The 18948-nt window shown below is 38.8% G+C and overlaps 1 protein-coding gene and 1 non-coding gene across 2 annotated transcripts in view; both read right to left on the bottom strand.

Moving 5' to 3' along the window:
- The window catches only part of CNTN6 (contactin 6), a 254912-nt gene that overhangs the window by 219493 nt on the left and 16471 nt on the right, over positions 1-18948 (bottom strand). The window contains exon 2 of the mRNA XM_049776825.1: positions 1237-1368. Within this exon, the coding sequence (XP_049632782.1) occupies positions 1237-1291 (55 nt within the window). The 5' untranslated portion in view covers positions 1292-1368. The remainder of the gene's footprint in view (positions 1-1236; positions 1369-18948) is intronic.
- LOC126014981 (U5 spliceosomal RNA) lies at positions 17526-17639 on the bottom strand. The gene has a single exon (XR_007497895.1). It is a non-coding gene; the product is annotated as a U5 spliceosomal RNA (small nuclear RNA).

Below are 18948 nucleotides of genomic sequence, written 5' to 3'. Positions count from 1 at the left end.
GTTCCCTTGACACCCAGATGACTCAACGACAGCAGCAACTTGCTTGCAGAGCACGATGCTCCACATCTGATGGTGAGGTGAAACTGGAGGACGCTCCACATCCTGACTTTGATGAAACACAGAAACCAGATCTTTTTCTACAGAAATCAGACAACAACAGCTAATGTGTGAAAAAAATTTCACCACAGAACATGACTAAGGAGTTGGATAACCTAGTATGCCTGGAGCCTAGAGTCGGTCCTATGCTAGAGAACTTCAGGGATAAGGTGCAAAAAACAACACTTGCCACTCTTATACCATTATTGCTGTATTTTTTATGCCTTAAAAAAAGAACTTACTAAACTTTCTGCTTCATTGAAGTCAATGTGAGTCAACAGTTTTCAAAAACACTCTCCTTTCTCTTCTATCTCTTTAGTTTTTCTTTCAACTTTCTATTTTTTTTTAAAGAAAAACATGTTGCTTTTGGTCTACCTCTTGCACCACCACACCAGCCTCTGCTAGTAGGTTTTTTGTTTGTTTGTTTGTTTTTGTTTGATAAAAGAACCACAGAACCTGAATCATATTGCTCTGCCTCATAAATTGAGGGGGGGGGGGGAAGGTGGATGATACCACGAGCAAACAGTCACTTGAAATTTGAGTGGAAATAAAAAATATCAGATCTAAATACAAAACTCAAAGTCAACAACACATAATCAAGACCTCCAATCTAAAACAAGCTAGACATAAAGGGAACCTGTTACACTAGCAATCCAGGGGACAAAGGGAGGAGGTATTGGATGCATGTTGGGAACAAAGGTCAAAGGAGGACAACACTACTGGTGGGAATGGCCCTGATTCACTGTCACTATGTACCTAAAATATTACTGTGAAAGATTTGAAATTCACTTTGGTTACAATAAAAATTATTTTAAAAAAAAAGGCTGAGCACAGACTCTGCACTCAGAAGCCCATGCCTGTGTCCACACTGCAGGCTCTATAGCATTAGAAGTGACCCCCAAGTACAGATCTAGGAGTAATCCCAAGCACTGGCAGATGTGGTCTACCCAAAATAAAGCAAACCAAAGAACAGGATAATTTTAATGGATTAAAATTCCTATAATAGTTATAATGCTTATCTTAAAATTTTTGTTGATCTGTAGTCTTTAAAGTTAATATTAAGCATGCAAGAATTACTTCACTTCTACAAAAAATAAAATGTCAATAAATTATCAATCAAATCTCATAATAGAAACTTACTTGCACAAGTGTGTATGAGTGACAGCAGAATTACCAGTTTCCATAGCAACCTCATTTCTACTTTCTAAGGTCAAAATTTCTCCCATACAATCAGCAGGGATAAGTTGATCTTTCAGTCAGTAGCTCAAGGTTCTGAAAGAAAAAAAAATGGAATATAGATTTTGAACAGCAGAAACCTGAAAGAAATTTTAATGGTTGCATTTAATTATCATTAACATATTTAATAAAAAATAATCACAGTGTCTAAGTTTTATATATTTAACAAAGTTATTATATTTTTGTATGTTACATAATTTCATTTTAAACCTTACATATGCATATTATCTGCTACAAAATTGGCTAAGTAGTTTATGAACAGGAGAGTGATTCAACTGTGTGCACTGAAACTTTTATTAGTGGGAACAAATAGATAGTTCTGGGGTTAAAGCACTTGTCTTGCACCAAATTGACATGAGTTTAATCCCTCTTATGCCATCTGATTCTCTGAGCCTCAATAGGTGTGATTTCTGAGCACAGATCCAGAGGATTAAGTCCTGGGTACCGCTGGTAAAGCTCTGAAACCAAAATAAAAATAAAACAAAATAAAATTTTTTATTAATACGTTAATTTCAATTGCTTTTAAAATATTAAAGAGTTAAGTATATATTTTATAAGTGAAAACATACTAAAGAAACCTACAATTATATTGCCATTTTTGTTTTTGATCTTACACCATTAGAAATCAGATGAAAAGTATTCTAACTCACATATCAATAATCTGATGTATTTCACAGCTTTTAAAGAAGTTTTTAATGCTACTGTAAGAAAACATTTATTAGAAAATATTTTATTTCCTAATTTTATTAGAAAAATTGTGTGCTATTTCTTCAAAGAAATTTCTTAAAGATTTATCTTTCAAGAATGAACACAATTTTTTCCCTTGGGGTTACACCATAATTTGTGTAATTTTTTTTGACATTTAGGGTAGTCAGTGATAAATAAAATCAAGCTAAAATGCTTGGCCTTTACCCCAACAGAAATCTAATAAGAGGCTCATAAAATTCATAACCTCACAAAAGTGTAAAATATGCTCTGCAGAGGATCTAACAAGTCACATTTGATACAATTATTAGATATTAAATGATTAGACACTTTTGGATCTCTGATTGTGAAAAATATATTTTCTTGCAACTTCAAATGCCTTGTAACAGCATGTAGATTTGAAGTGTGATGTGAGTAAAGCAGGAAATTTTAATCCTTTGTGAGTTTCTGGACCTTCATAGGCCTTTCTTTCACTTATTTCACACAAGTCAAATGCACTGAGCATATTTGGCTTCACAAGCTTAGACATTTAGTCTAGGACTGGTCACAACCAGATGGAAGATGCTGTCCCATGGGGTCACTGCTGGACTCTGAGTCCTTCCCAGCCCAGCCAGCCTCTTCTCCATTCGATAAATACACAGACTCTCCACTTTGGACCCTCATGTTTAACACACCTTGTGTGCCTATTCCCTCCTTCATCATTTTGGCAAATGTTCCTGGTAAACTTCTGCCTTCTACCAGACCTGGGGTGCTCAGTGTTGGGGGCCACATCCTGGCCTACAGCTCTACACTTTGCTGTCTTTGAGAGGCACCAAATACTGTCAATCAAATATCAGATGCAGGATTATAAAGTTGACAAACTGGCACATGTGGTGAAGGTATCACATGTGGTTCAGACTTTTGAAGAAAGTGAACTCTTTGGGTCCTTGGGTGATTTTAGCAATCCCTGAGGTGGACTGGGTCTGGGTGAGAACAGAGCTGTGAGAACACCCCACTCTGGAAATTCTCTACCTCAGTAGACAGGTCCTGGTGATGACCTAGTTGACAGCCAATGTTACTTCCTCTGGTCCCCACTGGCTGTCTCCAGGTTTTGGGGACCCACTCTCGCACATTGCCCTTCTCTCTTGTGCATCCATTGGAACAGAGATTCTGCTGTGTAAATTTAGCTTCCTTAGTCCTACCCCTACAGACAGTCAGGAGTTTAGGCACCAAGACAAAATCCTGGGATATTGGGCAGCCAACAAAGCCATCAGTTTGTGGAATCAGCCTGTTTTCTAGTTTCATTTTTTCAACATTTATTCTTGATACCAAGTTTATGAAGGTTTTCCAAGAGGCCATAGAGATCAGGAGTGTGGTCAGGCCACTGCCCTGCCTAAGAGCTCAATTGTGTCTGGAAGTCAAGCCCATATGTGCTGGTCACTGGAGGATAAAGGGGCACAAAGCCACTTGTGTTTAGTCTGGATCTGCAGCCAGCCCATGTGGCAGCAGAAATAAATGAGTCTCATGGAATCCTAAAGTGATTTTAAGTATGGGAATCCTAGTACAGCCTCACACAGAATTGTTATCTCCTGAGAAAAGGGAAGGTAGTGTCCTGAACCCTCAGCTTCTGACTGGGGGTATTAATCCCAGGTGGGGGTTAATATCAAGCACTGCCCATTGCTTTGTGACTGATTGTCTACTTTCTCACCAGGATATCCCAGACAAGCTGAGACACAGGTTTTGCTGTGGCTGAGTCAATCCACGCACTGGCACAGCTGAAATGTAACACTGCTGTTGCTTGAAACAGTCCACTTGGTAAAAGTCTGAGTTTTCCAAGGAGGCAGTCTTTTTAAGAATAGTCCAAGAACACACAATAGTGTTGGAACAGAACTTCTAGAATTGTAAAGAAAGACTCTGTCCTAGGCTCCATCCTATGACCTGTGCAAATACCAAAATCTCTAGTTACAGAGACTGAGCAGAAAGTTTACGGACACCACAAAAAGACCTATGGGAGAGTAAAAGAGCATATACAGAGCTTGTAGTTATTCCCATGACAATATGCATCAAGACAAAGAAACCCTGTATCTCTTAGGCCAAGGGAATTCCCTTTCTAATCTCCCCAATATATACAAAAGGGAAAAATTTTTTTTTAAAAAGCACAATTCTTTTTTCTTTTTTCTTTTTATTTCGGGCTCATGATTATTGCTTGGCTGTTGTCTGTATTGCGGTGGTGCTTTTTTATGTCATTGTAGATTTGTTTTTGTTGTTTGTCATTATTATTTTCTTAATTTTTATTTTTTTTGTCTTTTTGTGATGTTTTTCTTTCCTTTTCCCTTTCTTCTCTTAAACTGATATATATATATATATATATATAGATAGATAGATAGATAGATAGATAGATAGATAGATAGATAGATGGACCTCTAGATGGACCCCTTTCAGATTTTTTGTTTGTGTTTGGTTTTGTTTTTGTTTTTCTTTCTCTTCAAACATAAACACATAACTTGAATCATCTTGCTCTGCCTCATAAACTGAAGGGAAATAAATGGATGGTACCAAGATAAGCAGTTGTATGAACATTGAGTAGAAATAAAAATAAAATGAGCAGTCTTAAACACCAAATCCAAAGCCAATGACAACAGAATCGATACACATTCTACAACAAGATAGACACAGAGGAAACCATATATACTAGCAGCCTGGGAGGCAAAGTCGAGGGATATGAAATACATGCTGGGAACATGGTTGGAGGAGGACAACACTGGTGGTGGGAATGCCCTGGGTTCAATGCCACTATGTGCCTAAAATATTACTGTGAATGATTTATAATCACTTTGGTTACAATAAAAATCATTAATTAATAAAAATAAAGTATAGTCGGGGCCGGAGAGATAGCATGGAGGTAAGACATTTGCTTTGTGTGCAAAAGGATGGTGGTTTGAATTCCGGCATCCCATATGGTCCCCTGAGCCTCCCAGGAGCCATTTCTGAGCACAGAGCCAGGAGTAACCCCTGAGTGCTGCTGGTTGTGCCCCCCCCCCAAAAAAAAAGAATAGTACAGGAGCAAATGCTCTTTTACTCATAGCTGTGCAGAGAGCAGAACGTTTTTGCCAATTTTCATTGTAAGTGCTTACTATGTTCCTAAATCCTAATAAAAATGCAGGAATCAGAGGTAGTATAGGGTATAGCATGTGGCTGACATGACATGGGTTTAGTCCCTGGCTCAACATGTGATCACTCTACTGAGCCATTCTAGGAATAACTGAAAACAGAAACCATAGTAAGTTTCCAGATGTAGTCCCAAAACTAAAACAAAGATTGCATCATCTAAAGGAAGCTGAACACAAACTTCCCTCAGTGGAAGCTTCCAAAGTTGTCACTAGATTTCTGTGAAGACCAGGAAGGCACCACACTTTATACATTACTCAACTGGTGTTCCTCTGTGTCTGCAACTTCGTGGTCTGCCCTGTGCCTGTGATCCACATGCCTCAGGCACATTTGAACTTCCTGGTGTATATCCAGTTTTTCAAATTGTAGAGCCCAATGCATGTGCATGCTTTCCCCTTTTATTCTAACCTCAGACAGGATGTTTTCAAACTCTCAGAGGGTCAGAGAGTCTTTCAAGGGGACTTGGTGGCAAAGCTGGTCTTCAATTTTCTAGGCCAGTAATGGCATTTCTGCCCACTCATGCTGACACTTGTTTCTTTGCTGTAGACAATGGTGAACAGGTCCAGCAGGGCTCAAACCTTCCAGGTCACTTCGGAGACATTCTCTTTTTGTAGGAACAAGGACTTCTGAGTGGCCATTATGGCCACTGAAGTTACTCCTTAGTCAGAGGACAGCTTTGCCCTGGGATGCAGCTATGCAGATCTGGCTGCCCAAGCAGGGAGGGGACAAGGTGTGCTGCCATCCGCAAGGCACCCAGATTGTCCCAGCCTCTTTATTGATTCTTGATTAACTGCACAGATACAGCGCAGAGATCACATCTACCTCAGGTTACCTCACCATTTTATCTTTTATAAAAATCCTAGGTCAAAGACAATTTTTATAACAGATTTCCAGCCTCAGCATTTATGAAATTATTTGCTATCAAAATAAATCAATAATAAATTAAAAATAAAATATGCATGACCTGGGAGAAAATTTGGTTTTGACTGGGAAACCCTTATTTTCACAAAGTCAGGCAAAGTGGAAGATAAATGGCACCATCATATTCTTTGTTTTCAGAGCACGCTGCGATCACTGATGATAACTGTTATGCCAGCTCTCCAAATAGGCCGTCATCCCAAATAACAGATTAGTAGGAAGACAGCCCCAGCATGTTGAATGCAATTGTGAGAGAAGTATTTCTTCCATTCTAGAGGAGGCAAGATTACATATTGTTAACAGCATGAAACAGTTGCAAATATGTTTGTTAGGAAAATAGCTGAAATTGTGGCAGCATTTGTTTTCTTTGAGGCTATGGAATGTCTCAGAAACTGACAGTCTCCCCCCAAGAGACCATGCATAGATGGAGGTAGTAGAGTCTTGCTAGAGAGAGCATGGTGAGCTAACTGGTTACCTTTCTGTGGAAAAGTGACACTGTTCATGGATTTAATCTTTAAGGAAATCAGAGGGTGACATTGTCTCTGATACTTGCAAGACTGAAACCCAGAGACATCTGGGAGCAGGTCTCCAGTCACTAAAATATTTAAACTATATACCATCTTGTATACAATATTAAGATGACTAAATTTGAAAATTTGTTTTATTTGCCATGCCTTCTACATATGTTAGATTGAAGGAAACCAAACAGATGGTAATAGACTAAATAATACATAAATGGGAGGGGTCTGCTAAAAGTAGGTGTTAGGGAACAATGCTTAAATATTTGAAAGGTGACCTCTGAAACCATTCACTAAGATAAAGGAACCAAAAGGCTGGTATTCATTTATGTTGTTAAAAAAAAAGAAACACAAAGTCCTGAGAGATTGATTAGCCTTGCCTGCAGCTGACTTTGGTTCAATCCCTGTCAATATATATGGTCCCCTGAGTCTCATCATGAGTGATCCTTGAGCAGAGTCAGAAGTCCGCCCTAAGCACCTCCAAATGTGAGCCCCAATTTAAAAATATTTCAGACACATCTGAATGTATCTTGACCCAGAGAAGTAGGTTCTCTTAAAGGTATGTAGGGGGCTGTGTGCTTCTCCTACACTATGATTATAAAGAATAGTGACAAACTGAAGGTGTTTCCAGGCAGTAGAGCTGGAATGATGAAGCAGCTGATAGTGGTAGAGAGTAGGTGGAGAGAAATGAATGTACTTAATAGGAAGGAGTGGACCTGTGCAGAGAAGAATCATCCTCAAATATTTGAAGCACTGTCTCAGGAAGAAGGATTAAACTAATTATGTGTGTCTCTAGAGGGCAGTGTTGGGAACAAAGAGTAGACCTTTCAAGGCAGCAAATTCTAGCTTAGTACAGACCCAGAGAACTTTAACCAGGAGAAGTGCTCCAGGGGATTAAGGGCAGCCATTTTGAAAGTAAATGGTTGGGCTTGTGGCTCCTGACACATGGAGAGTGGCAGCTCACTTTCTAGATCCTGAAAGAAGGGGTAACTGTGGAGGGAAAAGCAGAATCCATGTAATCAGGCGGCTGAAGTATTTAGCACAGCTGCCATGGATTCCATCCTGAGACAGGAGAGCAGGTTAGGCTGTGCTGGCTCCAGTGTAAGAAGGGTCATACCTGCCATCTTTTTTGTGTGAGGCATCAGGAAAATGAGACCCAGGTCACCCTCAGGATTCAGGATCTGAAGGTTTGGTGGGGCATAAAGACACATCTGACACTGTCTCTAAGAGTCTGTGATTTCTTTGCTACCTTGGTAACATTTTACACTATTCCCTAAAGAGCCCTCAGTTAATTTGATTCTGTAAGGAAACAGAAGTATGCAGAATCCAATGAACTGATATCCTGAGGCGATGGTCATACATAGTTCAAATGAAATATATTTGTGAAGGAAGTTCCACCATGCTTGAGTAACCACAGGGAAGCATGTTTCACCCAATGCCTCCACACAAGAGCGTGAGGCAAGACCATCACAGAAGTGGGTTGAGAAAGGTGGATTTTATGATTCTGAGTCCTGGATATTCCAGAGACAAAGCAAACTGTGAAACTCACGGGAACTATGACTTATATCTGACATATGTCTCATTTTAGAAGACTGTACAACCATGTTCTGTGAAACAGAGAACAAACTACTCTTTATGACAGAGAATGGACCATGGTGTCTTGTATGATAGAGGATGGCCCATAGTGTTTTGTATGACAGAGAATGATCCATGTTTCCTTGGTCATTAAGACCATACTGTTCTATATGACAGAGAAAGATCATGATGGTTTCAATGACATAGGAAAGATCATATTGTTCTATATGACAAAGACAAGTCCATGGTGTTTTAAATGAAAAAGAATGGTCCAAGACTCTTCATATATAAAATCTTCAGTAACTGTTTCTATCTATCTAAATGGTTAGAGTAAGTCTGAGGAGTGTGGAGGGGCCTGGTGTCATGTCACATTGTCTGTAGGACCCACTGGATGGTGCTTCTATGCACAGGTTCAGCCTGCATGCAGGCTCCTCTGCCTTCATTTACTAATAACTACCATGGACTCAGGAATAGCCCTCAGGTGCCTGTAAATAAGGCCTAAGTGTATTTGTAAGCTCTATAGTCCCTGATAAACTTCTTTATATCCTCCACTTCTCCCTGGACAATCAGAGTTGAGACAAGATAGTCAGGAGCAGAACTTCATAGCTAAGCTTCCAAGACACAAGTCACTTCTCTACTTACCATCTCAATGGTGACATCTTCAATGCCTAACATGCATTCAGCTAACCTGGTAGTCTGTCAGTCTGTCAATGGGCAGGATCATGATAAACTGATCCAAAGAACTTTCTTGTTCTCCTTAAGCCATTAGATAGACTAGGGAGGTCCTGAGAGAGAAGGTTCTGGGTTCTCAGCTCATTTTCCTTATCTAGGATATAGGCTTGAATGTTCACATTGAGTTAGACATAAGTGTGCCCTGGGCTGAAAAAAAACTGTCTTTTGTCAGCCAAGTCACCAGGTGGGAGTCTGTGGTCTTCCATGTGGTAGAATAATTGAGTGACCAAATATGTCCCTCTGAGGTTAAAAATCTCAGCATACATTTGTCAAGGAGCATTCCAAATATGAGGAGGAAAGTGGTAAATAAAGACACCAAGGCATGAGCTGGGTCCACAGAACTGTGGCCATGTGGCAATTTTGTAATGCAAAGGAAGAGTAGGGCACCAGAGACTCTGACCAGATCATATTTCTGCTCATCTCAGAGAGTTGCTCTTTGTACTCAATCCAGAACAAATAAACATGAGTTAACTTTACAACACTAAGTGGGAATCACTAAGGAGAGTGCTGTGAGGCCCCTGTTCCCAGAGTTCTCAGGCCAGGTCTCTGTGGCAGCATTAGCACAGAGAAGGCTCCAAGGGCACCAATGATACTGAGTAGACATGTGGCTCTCACAGCTCTGGAATATAAGGAATGTTTATGAGGAATATAAGGTATATAAGGACTAATCACACATTAAGAGTTTTGGCTTAATCTTCCTGGACACCCATGAGAAAGTTTATTTTATACTTTCCAAAACATAAGACAATGAGGCAAGGCTGAACTACAAGTCAGTCACACATCTCCACATACTTTAGGCTCCATTCCAATGGGATAGCACATCCCAGTCAGAGGTCTGAATGAGGAAGATGGGCTCTTGGACCCTCTGAGTGCACCCACAGGCTCCTGTCTTGGCTCTTATCATTGTTCTTTGGGTTCCACCAGCCTACAGGTCACTGAGAGATCATCTCTATCACTTTGGAGTCCTCTTTTCCTACATCAGCATCAGCAACTGAATCAGCACAGCAACTGTAGTCCCTGGCTATTCTAGAAGTGTTTTCATAGACCTGAGGATATGAAAAGGATGAAGCTGACCAGACATACACTAGTCAGAGCATGTTTGCTTGTTCTAGCCACACCAATGCAAAGTATGTGTGAAATGAGAAACAGAAAGCAAATTACCTTTAAATTCAGTTTTCAAAAGTTTCCTAGCCCTCAGAAGAATGCCCAGTATCATCCTATTTAAAATAAAAATATAATTGGGCTGCCTAAGTGAAATGGTCAATTCATGCTTGCACGAACACTTTAGATTCAGCCTGTGAAGATGCACTCTCTGTGCCTGAGTGAGTAGTGATGACACAGCCTCAGCAAAGTTGGTGGCATGTCTCTAGAGTAGGGCCAATACTCCAGGTCCTCAGAGCTACCCCTCTTTCATTTGCTGTAACAATGGGCAGACAGACCTATTTCAGTTAGGAGAACTTACAGCCATTGCAAAGGTCATGTATCTGCCAAACCAGTGCCAAGGAACATGACACTATCCCAAGTATGAGGGTTGCAAAGGAGTAGGTGTGTCACCTTACTGCAAGCAACACAACAAGATCAGTAGAAGGCACCAACATATCTCAAGCACATTTGTGGTGGCAAAGGCAATGATGTGCACAAAGGGTGACCTCAGAAACAGAGAGGCAAATCTCTCTGTGCCTCAAACACAGCTATGCACAGTTGAGGGCAGCTCCAGGATGGAACTGAAGATAGCCAGTGAGAGATGTGCACATCTGCTCTATTATTCTATGTGGATGTTCCCTGATCCTTGTGGATAGCCCCTGCCAGTTACTAAGATCTGGATCTTCTAGCTTCTGCTGTGGCTTTAGTTTTAAAGGTGGCCTCAGCTCAGTTTCTCCACTTGAACTGTTCATGGTACACGGAAATTTATGGAAAACTGAACATGAATATTAGACTGACACCCCATTGACTGGCTATATTACCTCAACTGCTGAGTTTTCTTAAAGGAAAATCCTAAAAGTTGTGAAAGAATAAGAAATATTGCACCTGAGAGATAGAAAAGAGGGCAGGGTGCTTGCTTGCCTTGCACAGTCAGCCAGGTTCAATCCCTGGAACCTCATATGGTCCCTTGAGCTCACCAGACATGATTACTAAACACAGAACCAGGAATAATCTCTGAGCACCAGCAGGTGGGAGGGTGAGGGCGTCAAAAAGAAATGAACAAAAAAGAAAAAGTAGAAAAAACAACAAGAAAGAGCCTCTGGTTATATGTTATATTGTCTTTTCCCAGTGACAGGAATTCAATCAACAAAATATATTTAATGCTGAGAATATTTGGAATCAAAGTAACAGATTAAAAATGAGAAATCAATTACACTTGTATTTCTGTATATAAGGAATGAAACTAGTATATTGACTTCATGTGTCCTCTGGTAATATTGGCTGAGTCCAATTGTTGCTAAGTGGTATTTAGTCATGGTGCTGGTTGAGTTTCTTAATCGAAGGGGAATATAATACAAAAATTTATACAAATTTATATGTTTACATGTATTTCTAATGGTAGGCATCATTGCACACAGATTTTACTAGTAAGTCAGGAACTCAAAGACTATCAATTGAGAATGGATATGGTTTTTACAATGTGAAATAACGATCTTTTAAAATCTTCCTCTTTTCCCACTAAACTCTAGATAGCAGGAACATATTTGTAAAGTTACCAAATTCAAAGACAATGTTTTTTTTATATTGTTGCATAATTAACACTGAATTGAATTTTAGGAAACTGCATTTACAGCATGCCTGTCATAAAATAGGAATTTAAAATTTTATTTATCACGTTTAGGAAATTACATTTATGATGTGCCTTAGTCATAAAATAAAAATTTTAAACTTCTACTTTACTTGCCAATGAAAATAATGCTTTTACAGAGATGCACTTATATATATTTTATTTTTTATATATGCCTATAAAATACATTAAAAAGTGTTTCCTTTTATGTAATATATATGACACATAAATGTGTGGACTCTGAGTTTTTTAGGGTTCACATACACATGCATACACATCTCTCTCTGTTCAGTTAACACAGGGTTCCTTGCTGTGGGAATAACCTATATAGTTTCAGGGCTGAGGTTCAGGACTCCACAGTGAAGGGCTGAGTCCCAGCCGACTGTCTCCCGGTTTCCTCCCCTTTGCTCCTTTGTGGAGTTCCTAATCATGCGTGGGAGAGGTATCTTGAGAGAACAGGGAAATGTTCTGAGAGAGACAATTAAGAAACTTGTTGAGAGCCTTTCTTGACTCTTCTCTTCTAGAATGTGGCCAAGTTTCCATCACAAATCTCTGCTGTATCAAATATTGGTTGTTGAGAGGCTACTGAAAGGTCCTGACCTGCTGGAGATTTTACCCTATGGATTTCAACAATCAGGATGAAAATTCAAGTGGAAAAGTCAAAGGAAATAAAGACTGGAAAAACATGAAGAGAAGGGTCAGAGTGATAGCTTAGCCCTGCTAAGATATGGGGCACTTGGCTTGCTTGTGTCTTACCCTGGTTAATTTCTAACACCATATATGGTTCCCTGTGCCCCACCAGGATATGAGCACAGAGCCAGTTAGTTGTAAACCCTGGATACCACCAAGTGTGGCCTAAATTTCCTGTCCCAAGAAAGAGATTATCTAGGAGAGCGAGACAGGAACCTAGGGTGCATTTAGAAAAAGTGTCATGGCTACTGATTCACTCATCACTGAAAACCTTTCAGCCAAGGGACTCTTGCCTCAATGCAGGGTGACAGAACAGAGAAGCTACATCAGAGAGTCAGCCAATCCTAGTAGGAACAGTTAAACATGTGGGTTTGCTCTCATGAACAACTTCAGTGCCTTCTTCATCTCTCCATGCTGCAAACAAGGAAACAAAATCTCAGAAGGATAATGAGCAAAACACGCATAAACTTGAAGCCATTTCAAGAGGTAATGGATTTAATCCTAGGAATGCAGACTGCAGAACAAGGTCTTGTATACACATCCAGGAAAACATGGCTTCTTCAGGCTTGGAAATGAAGCTCAGGGGGAGATGAAATGAGAGAATTTGAAATGCTAAGAACTTTATTTACCTAAAGGCAGAACACAGTTGGCTCATGAGCATCACAGAGATACCCTTTCACATCGTGACTTAACTCCTAGAATGATTTCTCCTACTCAGCATTCTGGGTGTCAAATGCCCATTATAAAACACTGTAGAGGCTCGCAGTGGGCGGAGGAAGAGGCTCTGTTGGCAGAAACTCAAGGGCCAATTGCCACCTGCTAACTCTGTGACTTATTTCCCAATAATGCAAAGGGCTGTGAGGAAGAGCAAGCACTTCTCTCACCGGACAAGGCAGATGGCTGGTTAATAGTCATCTGTTCTGACCCAGCTTCACCCTGAAGCACTCGCATTGCCTCTGGCATCTCACTGTGATGATTACAGTTTTTTTTCTCCAGAAGCTCTACTTGCTGGAGATAACCGGAAAGTCTCAGAAAACCCTGCTACGGACTTTAAAGGCTGAAATAAACTGCATGTTTTTGTCCAAAATTCTACTTTTAGCTCCCTCACGTGGATCTAATCACTTATGTAGGAATAAATCAAAACTAATTTGTGCCCTATGTGAATCTGTCTGAATATAGATATTAGCACAACCATTGACCATTTTTAAAATCAGATAAATTAATAGTGATTATAAGGTAAATAGGCAGATACTTTTTATCATTAAAATTAAACATTTATGTTTTTATTAAAATTATACAGACCTCTCTGGAACATTATACATAAAAATTGTACTTACATTTTTCAGTATAGAGATATAGTACAAGGATTAAGATATTTGCCTTGTATTAAGACAACCTAGATTTGCTTTCTAGAATCCCATATGTTCTGAGCATTGTCAGAATAAACCCTGAGCACAGAGCCGGAGTAAGCTTGAGCACCTCAGGACATGGTCCAATATCCCCACATCAAAGGAATGAAAAATAAAAAAGTTAAACTTATTTTGTTTGCCACACCCAGAATTGCTTTAGGCTTTCTAAGCAATTACTAAGTCCACTCGGGGAACACTCCTGGCTGGACTGAGAGAATCATCTGGGGAACCAGAGATTGAACCCAAGACAGTGTCCTACTCCACTGTACTATCTAATGCTCTAGAAAACAGAACAGAACATGCACACATTGAGAAAAATTAAAATAATCTCTATTCCTATATAAAATACATAAAAATCTAGTGTCCTATATAAAATACATAAAATCTAGTGTCAAAAACACAACTATATATATCTAAACATGTATGTGTAATAAAAGGTTGGAATACAAATTGAGAAAGCTATATCATTTAGCATAACACTCAAAGGAAGACCAGGTCTATTGAATAAATCTAACCGAAAAGTAAAAACAAACCACATATACATTTTGAGGTATAAAACATTGCTTATATGTTATTAAACATCACTTAGAAGTCTCTATAAATAAAAGAGACCCCACATTCATGAATGGAAAGATGGTGCTTTAATTTAATATAATAACAATAAAATAAATTTACAAAAGGAAAAAAAACCAACAACAACAATAACAAAAAGAGGTGAAAGACCTATATCATGAAAAATTTAAAATGCCTAAGAAAGAAATAAAAGAGCTTATGAAATGGAAAAATATTCCATGCTCTTGGATTTAAAGAATCAATAATATCAAACTAATGAGCATACCTAAATTACTATATAGATTCAATGCAATCCCTATCCAAATTCAAGAAACATCCTTCAAGAACTTAAAACAGTCCAAAAGAAAGTTTGTATGGAATCATTAAAAATAAAAAACCTGAATAACCCAAACCACATTCCCAAAAAGAAACTGGGAGGTATCTCATTGCCTACTACTCATTGAAACTACTCTATAAAGCCAGAGTAAGGAGAACAGTATGATATTATAATAAGAATCAACTCTGATAAAGGAGCTAAGAACATGAAATGAAATAAAGGCTGCCTTTTCAACAAATTATGCTGGCAAAACTGGATAATCACAGGTAAAAATTAAAAGCTGGATCCGCATCTCACAGAAACATCAATTCAAAGTGGATCAAAGGTTTGAGATCAGACATGAATCTATAAAGTACATTGAGGAAAATATAGGCAGAGCTCTCAAATAAAGGTCTTATTTTGTTGTCTATAGACAGATGTTTTCAATGACATAATTACAATGGCAAAAGAGAAAGCATGAACAATAAACAATTAAAATTATATCAAATTAAGGAATCTCTGCATGGCAAAAGAACCCCATGAAAAAACTTTAAGTCAGCTAACTTAATAGAAGAAAATATTTACAATCAGCACATCAGATATATGAAGAAATAAAGTACTCACAAAAATCAACAACAAAAATTCAAAAACCCCAACAAAAAATGGGGATAGAAAAGAAACAGAATCTTCTCTGAGAAAATCAATAGATGAGCAATAGCACATGAAAAGAATGTTCATCATCAAAATCAAGACAACAATGAAATTTCACTCAAGAATGGCACATATCAAAATTACTGGAAATAACCTGTGTTGGTAGGGATGTAAAATAAAAAGAAAGTTTCCACTGCTGGATCAAAGTTGTCTGGCTAAACTCTATGTGAAATAGTATTGAGGGCTCTCAGTAAACTCAAAACTGACATGGCATACAGCTTTGGGGTATCTATCCCCAGGACAGAAAAACATTCAACCATAAAAATGTACCCCAAAATAATTTATTGCAGGAATTAGTACAATAGCTAAGATTTGGAACCAACCTAGACTTCTAAGGCGACAGATGATTGATGAGGAATGCAATTTGGGGGGAACCTGGTAATATTGGTGGAGGGAGGTTGACAACAGTGGTAGAATTGGTGCTGGAACATTGTATATCTAAAAACCAATTATTAATAGCTTTGTAAATTACAGTGTTTTAATAATATGATTTTTTAAATTTTTATTGTAAGAATTTATTTAAGAGACAAAATTGATTAACATAATGAGGTAAGCTAATATAACATTATATAGTGACATAACATAACATATAATATAATTGATATAATAATAATACATGTAAGTCAAAGAAAGTTTCTGATTAAAAACATATTTTTTTCATAATGGCTTACATATCTTTCACAGTAGTGTTTTAGGTACATATTAGCATTGAATCAGGGGAATACCCATCACAACTATGTCCTCCCCCCATTCCAGTTCCCTTTCTACAACCCATATAACCCACCATCACCCCCTCGGGCTGCTAGAGTAGGTGGACCCCTCTTTGTCTGGCTTACTACTAGTGATCTCATATCTGTTTGGTCCTGGAACCCTCGTTTCCCCTTCTATTTAAGAGATAGAGCCAGAAAAATCGAGGTATGTGGTTTTGTTTGAAGGCAAGAAAAGCAATAGAATGGGGTACAAAATAAGAGGGGAAAAAGAAAAAAAAAAGAAGTCAAAAGTCAAATACGCTGAAAATGGGCTGAGTCTCTCTAGAGGCTTCCAACCTCAGTTTGAGAGAGGATGTGAAAAAGGTAATTGAAATACCACAACAATACAGAAAAAATTATCGAATTAAATAACCGGTGAGCACTACAGCAATAAAGATAGGCACCACACAATAGTCTCGGTTCTGAAATCAACTCATGCTCGAATGCAAAAAGAAAGAGAAAGACAAGACAAAATAAAATAAAATAATATTGGAGACATCAACCGTAATCTCCACACCAAAATAAAGACGTCAAAACAGCTCAAGGAACCAAATCCCCTCCAGGGCATTTACAACGCTCCTCTGACACCAACATGAGCCAGTCCTAAATTGATAACCTGACAAGGAGGAAATGGGAATAACTTGATCTAAGAGCAAGTTGTTCTCCCTCGTCAGCTATCAATAAGACAAAATCAGAAAACAAGTCACCCTTTGATATGTGCAAAAGCCAAGATCGCTATATACTGGTTGTTGCAACCAAGACTGGACAGTACACATCCAGGGACCAACAACAACAACAACAGCAACAAAAAGCTCTAGCCTAGCTTTTGGTTGACGATTTGTTCAACAAACAAGAGCTCCAATTTCAGAAGGATGACTGAGACAACCGCAACTGAACGGGTCTTTCGGAAACATAACGAAAGACTTATCCCAGGCTCCATTCTAGGAGCAATATAACGACCAAGAATACCGAATACAGAAGATGGATTAAAACGACACTGAAGAAACATAATTGCTAGAACCACAAAGAAAGACTTCATAAACTCCATTCCCTGAGCTGCACAGCCACCAAGATCTCTAGAAACAGAGGTCTGATTTTACCATCCAAGACAAAGCAGAAGTCTTCCGCACACCACGAAAGCAGCAAGGGGAGAGTAAATGATCATGCAAGGAGTCTAGAGTTAATCCCATGACAGTATACTTCAGGGGTGGAGAAACCCTGTGTCTCCTAGGTCAAGGGAATTCCCTCTACAATAACCCCAATAGTTACTGTGCCTATGCAAGGGGATAAAGAAAAGGAGAAAAAAAAGCACAAAATAATCATTTTTCCACATGTTTAATAATATGATTTTAAATACACAAACAAATCTTCATTCAAATACATGCATCAAATCTACACCCCCCCCCAAATGGAAGCAAGGCCTCAAAAATTAGTTAAGACTCAGAATTGTTCCTCTCCATAAAAATCTTTAGTAAAACATGAAAGATTTATGCGATCTGAAGAGAAAGGGAGCTGGAGAGAAAGCACAGTGATAGGGCGTTTGCCTGGCACAGCAGCCAAAATAGGACGGACGAATCCCAGCATCCCATGAAGTCCCCTAAGAGCCTACCAGGAGCAATTTCTGAGCTCAGAGACAGGAGGAACCCCTTAGCACCGCCAGTGTGACCCAAAAGCCAATAAATAAATAAATAAGCCTACCCCTAAAATCCCACATATACACATACAAAATCACACCCACTAATAAACACCACACTCCACATACTGTATGGCATACTGCATACACCGAAAAAAACCCAGTCTTTCTCAAGTCTTTATTTTCATTCTCAAATGTACATGGACAATATTTTAAAAACTCAAAGGTGACCATCAAATAATAACAAGATGTATGGGTCAGTATCCAAGTGCAGACACGACCTCCCCAATTCTCCCCTGAACACTGTGTGTCTTTTATAAGACTTCAACTTTCTCTGCCCGCTACAAATCTGCTGTTGATCCTAAGCACCACTACAAGGATGAAGCAATTGGACTCCTGTTGCTGACCGGGGTAGCTAGGCAGAAGTTCAGGTTTTTTTCTTCCCGTAGGTCAGGGACAATTGCATGTGGCAGAACAGAGCCTGTTTTCTTCCAAAACAACCTTATCAAGAGTTGTCCCAACCTGGTTCTCTCACACACAGGCATAAATGTTTGCTTTTCTAGAGATCCAGCCTAAGGTTAGCATGGGAAGTTGGTGTTCTTAGACCTGTGGAACAGTTTTTCAGAAGATGAGATGAACTCCTAAGGTACATAGGATGCTACTATAACTCTGATCCACATTTACACTTCATGGTGTGATTCTGGTATGTGTGTGAAGTGGGGAAAGGCCACTGGAGATACTAATTGTGGGAGATCTATGATTAATTCAGAGGATGGTTGTGGAATCTTTGCTCCTCTGCATGGGCTGTGCCCCTACTGCAGTCCTTTGTATTTGTTGTGCTGACATGAGGGTCCCTTTGGAACCTAAGATCAAGTCTTCATTTCTGTGATAATTCTGTGATGCTTCATTTTATTTTTCTTTCTGTTGTTCCCTCATTTTTACTTTAGAAGTCCCCTGAGATGTTGTACTTCATATATTATTTAACTTTATAATCTTATTGCCTCTGTTATAAACATTTCTATTCCTTTGCATTCTATTCCTTTCTGAAACCCTGAACTTCATCTTGCACTATTATACTGATTATAGTTTTGTTCCACTTTAATTTGTGTTGTTTTAATGTTAGCTCTCATAATTGGAAACTAAAGCAATCATTTTTATTTCCCATTGAGTTTTATTTTAGCTACTTTTGTG

Source organism: Suncus etruscus, chromosome 7 (assembly GCF_024139225.1).
Source record: "Suncus etruscus isolate mSunEtr1 chromosome 7, mSunEtr1.pri.cur, whole genome shotgun sequence".
In the NCBI taxonomy this organism is placed as follows: Eukaryota; Metazoa; Chordata; class Mammalia; order Eulipotyphla; family Soricidae; genus Suncus; species Suncus etruscus.
Note: the sequence above shows the minus strand (reverse complement) of the source record. Positions and strands in the feature narration are given on the sequence as shown.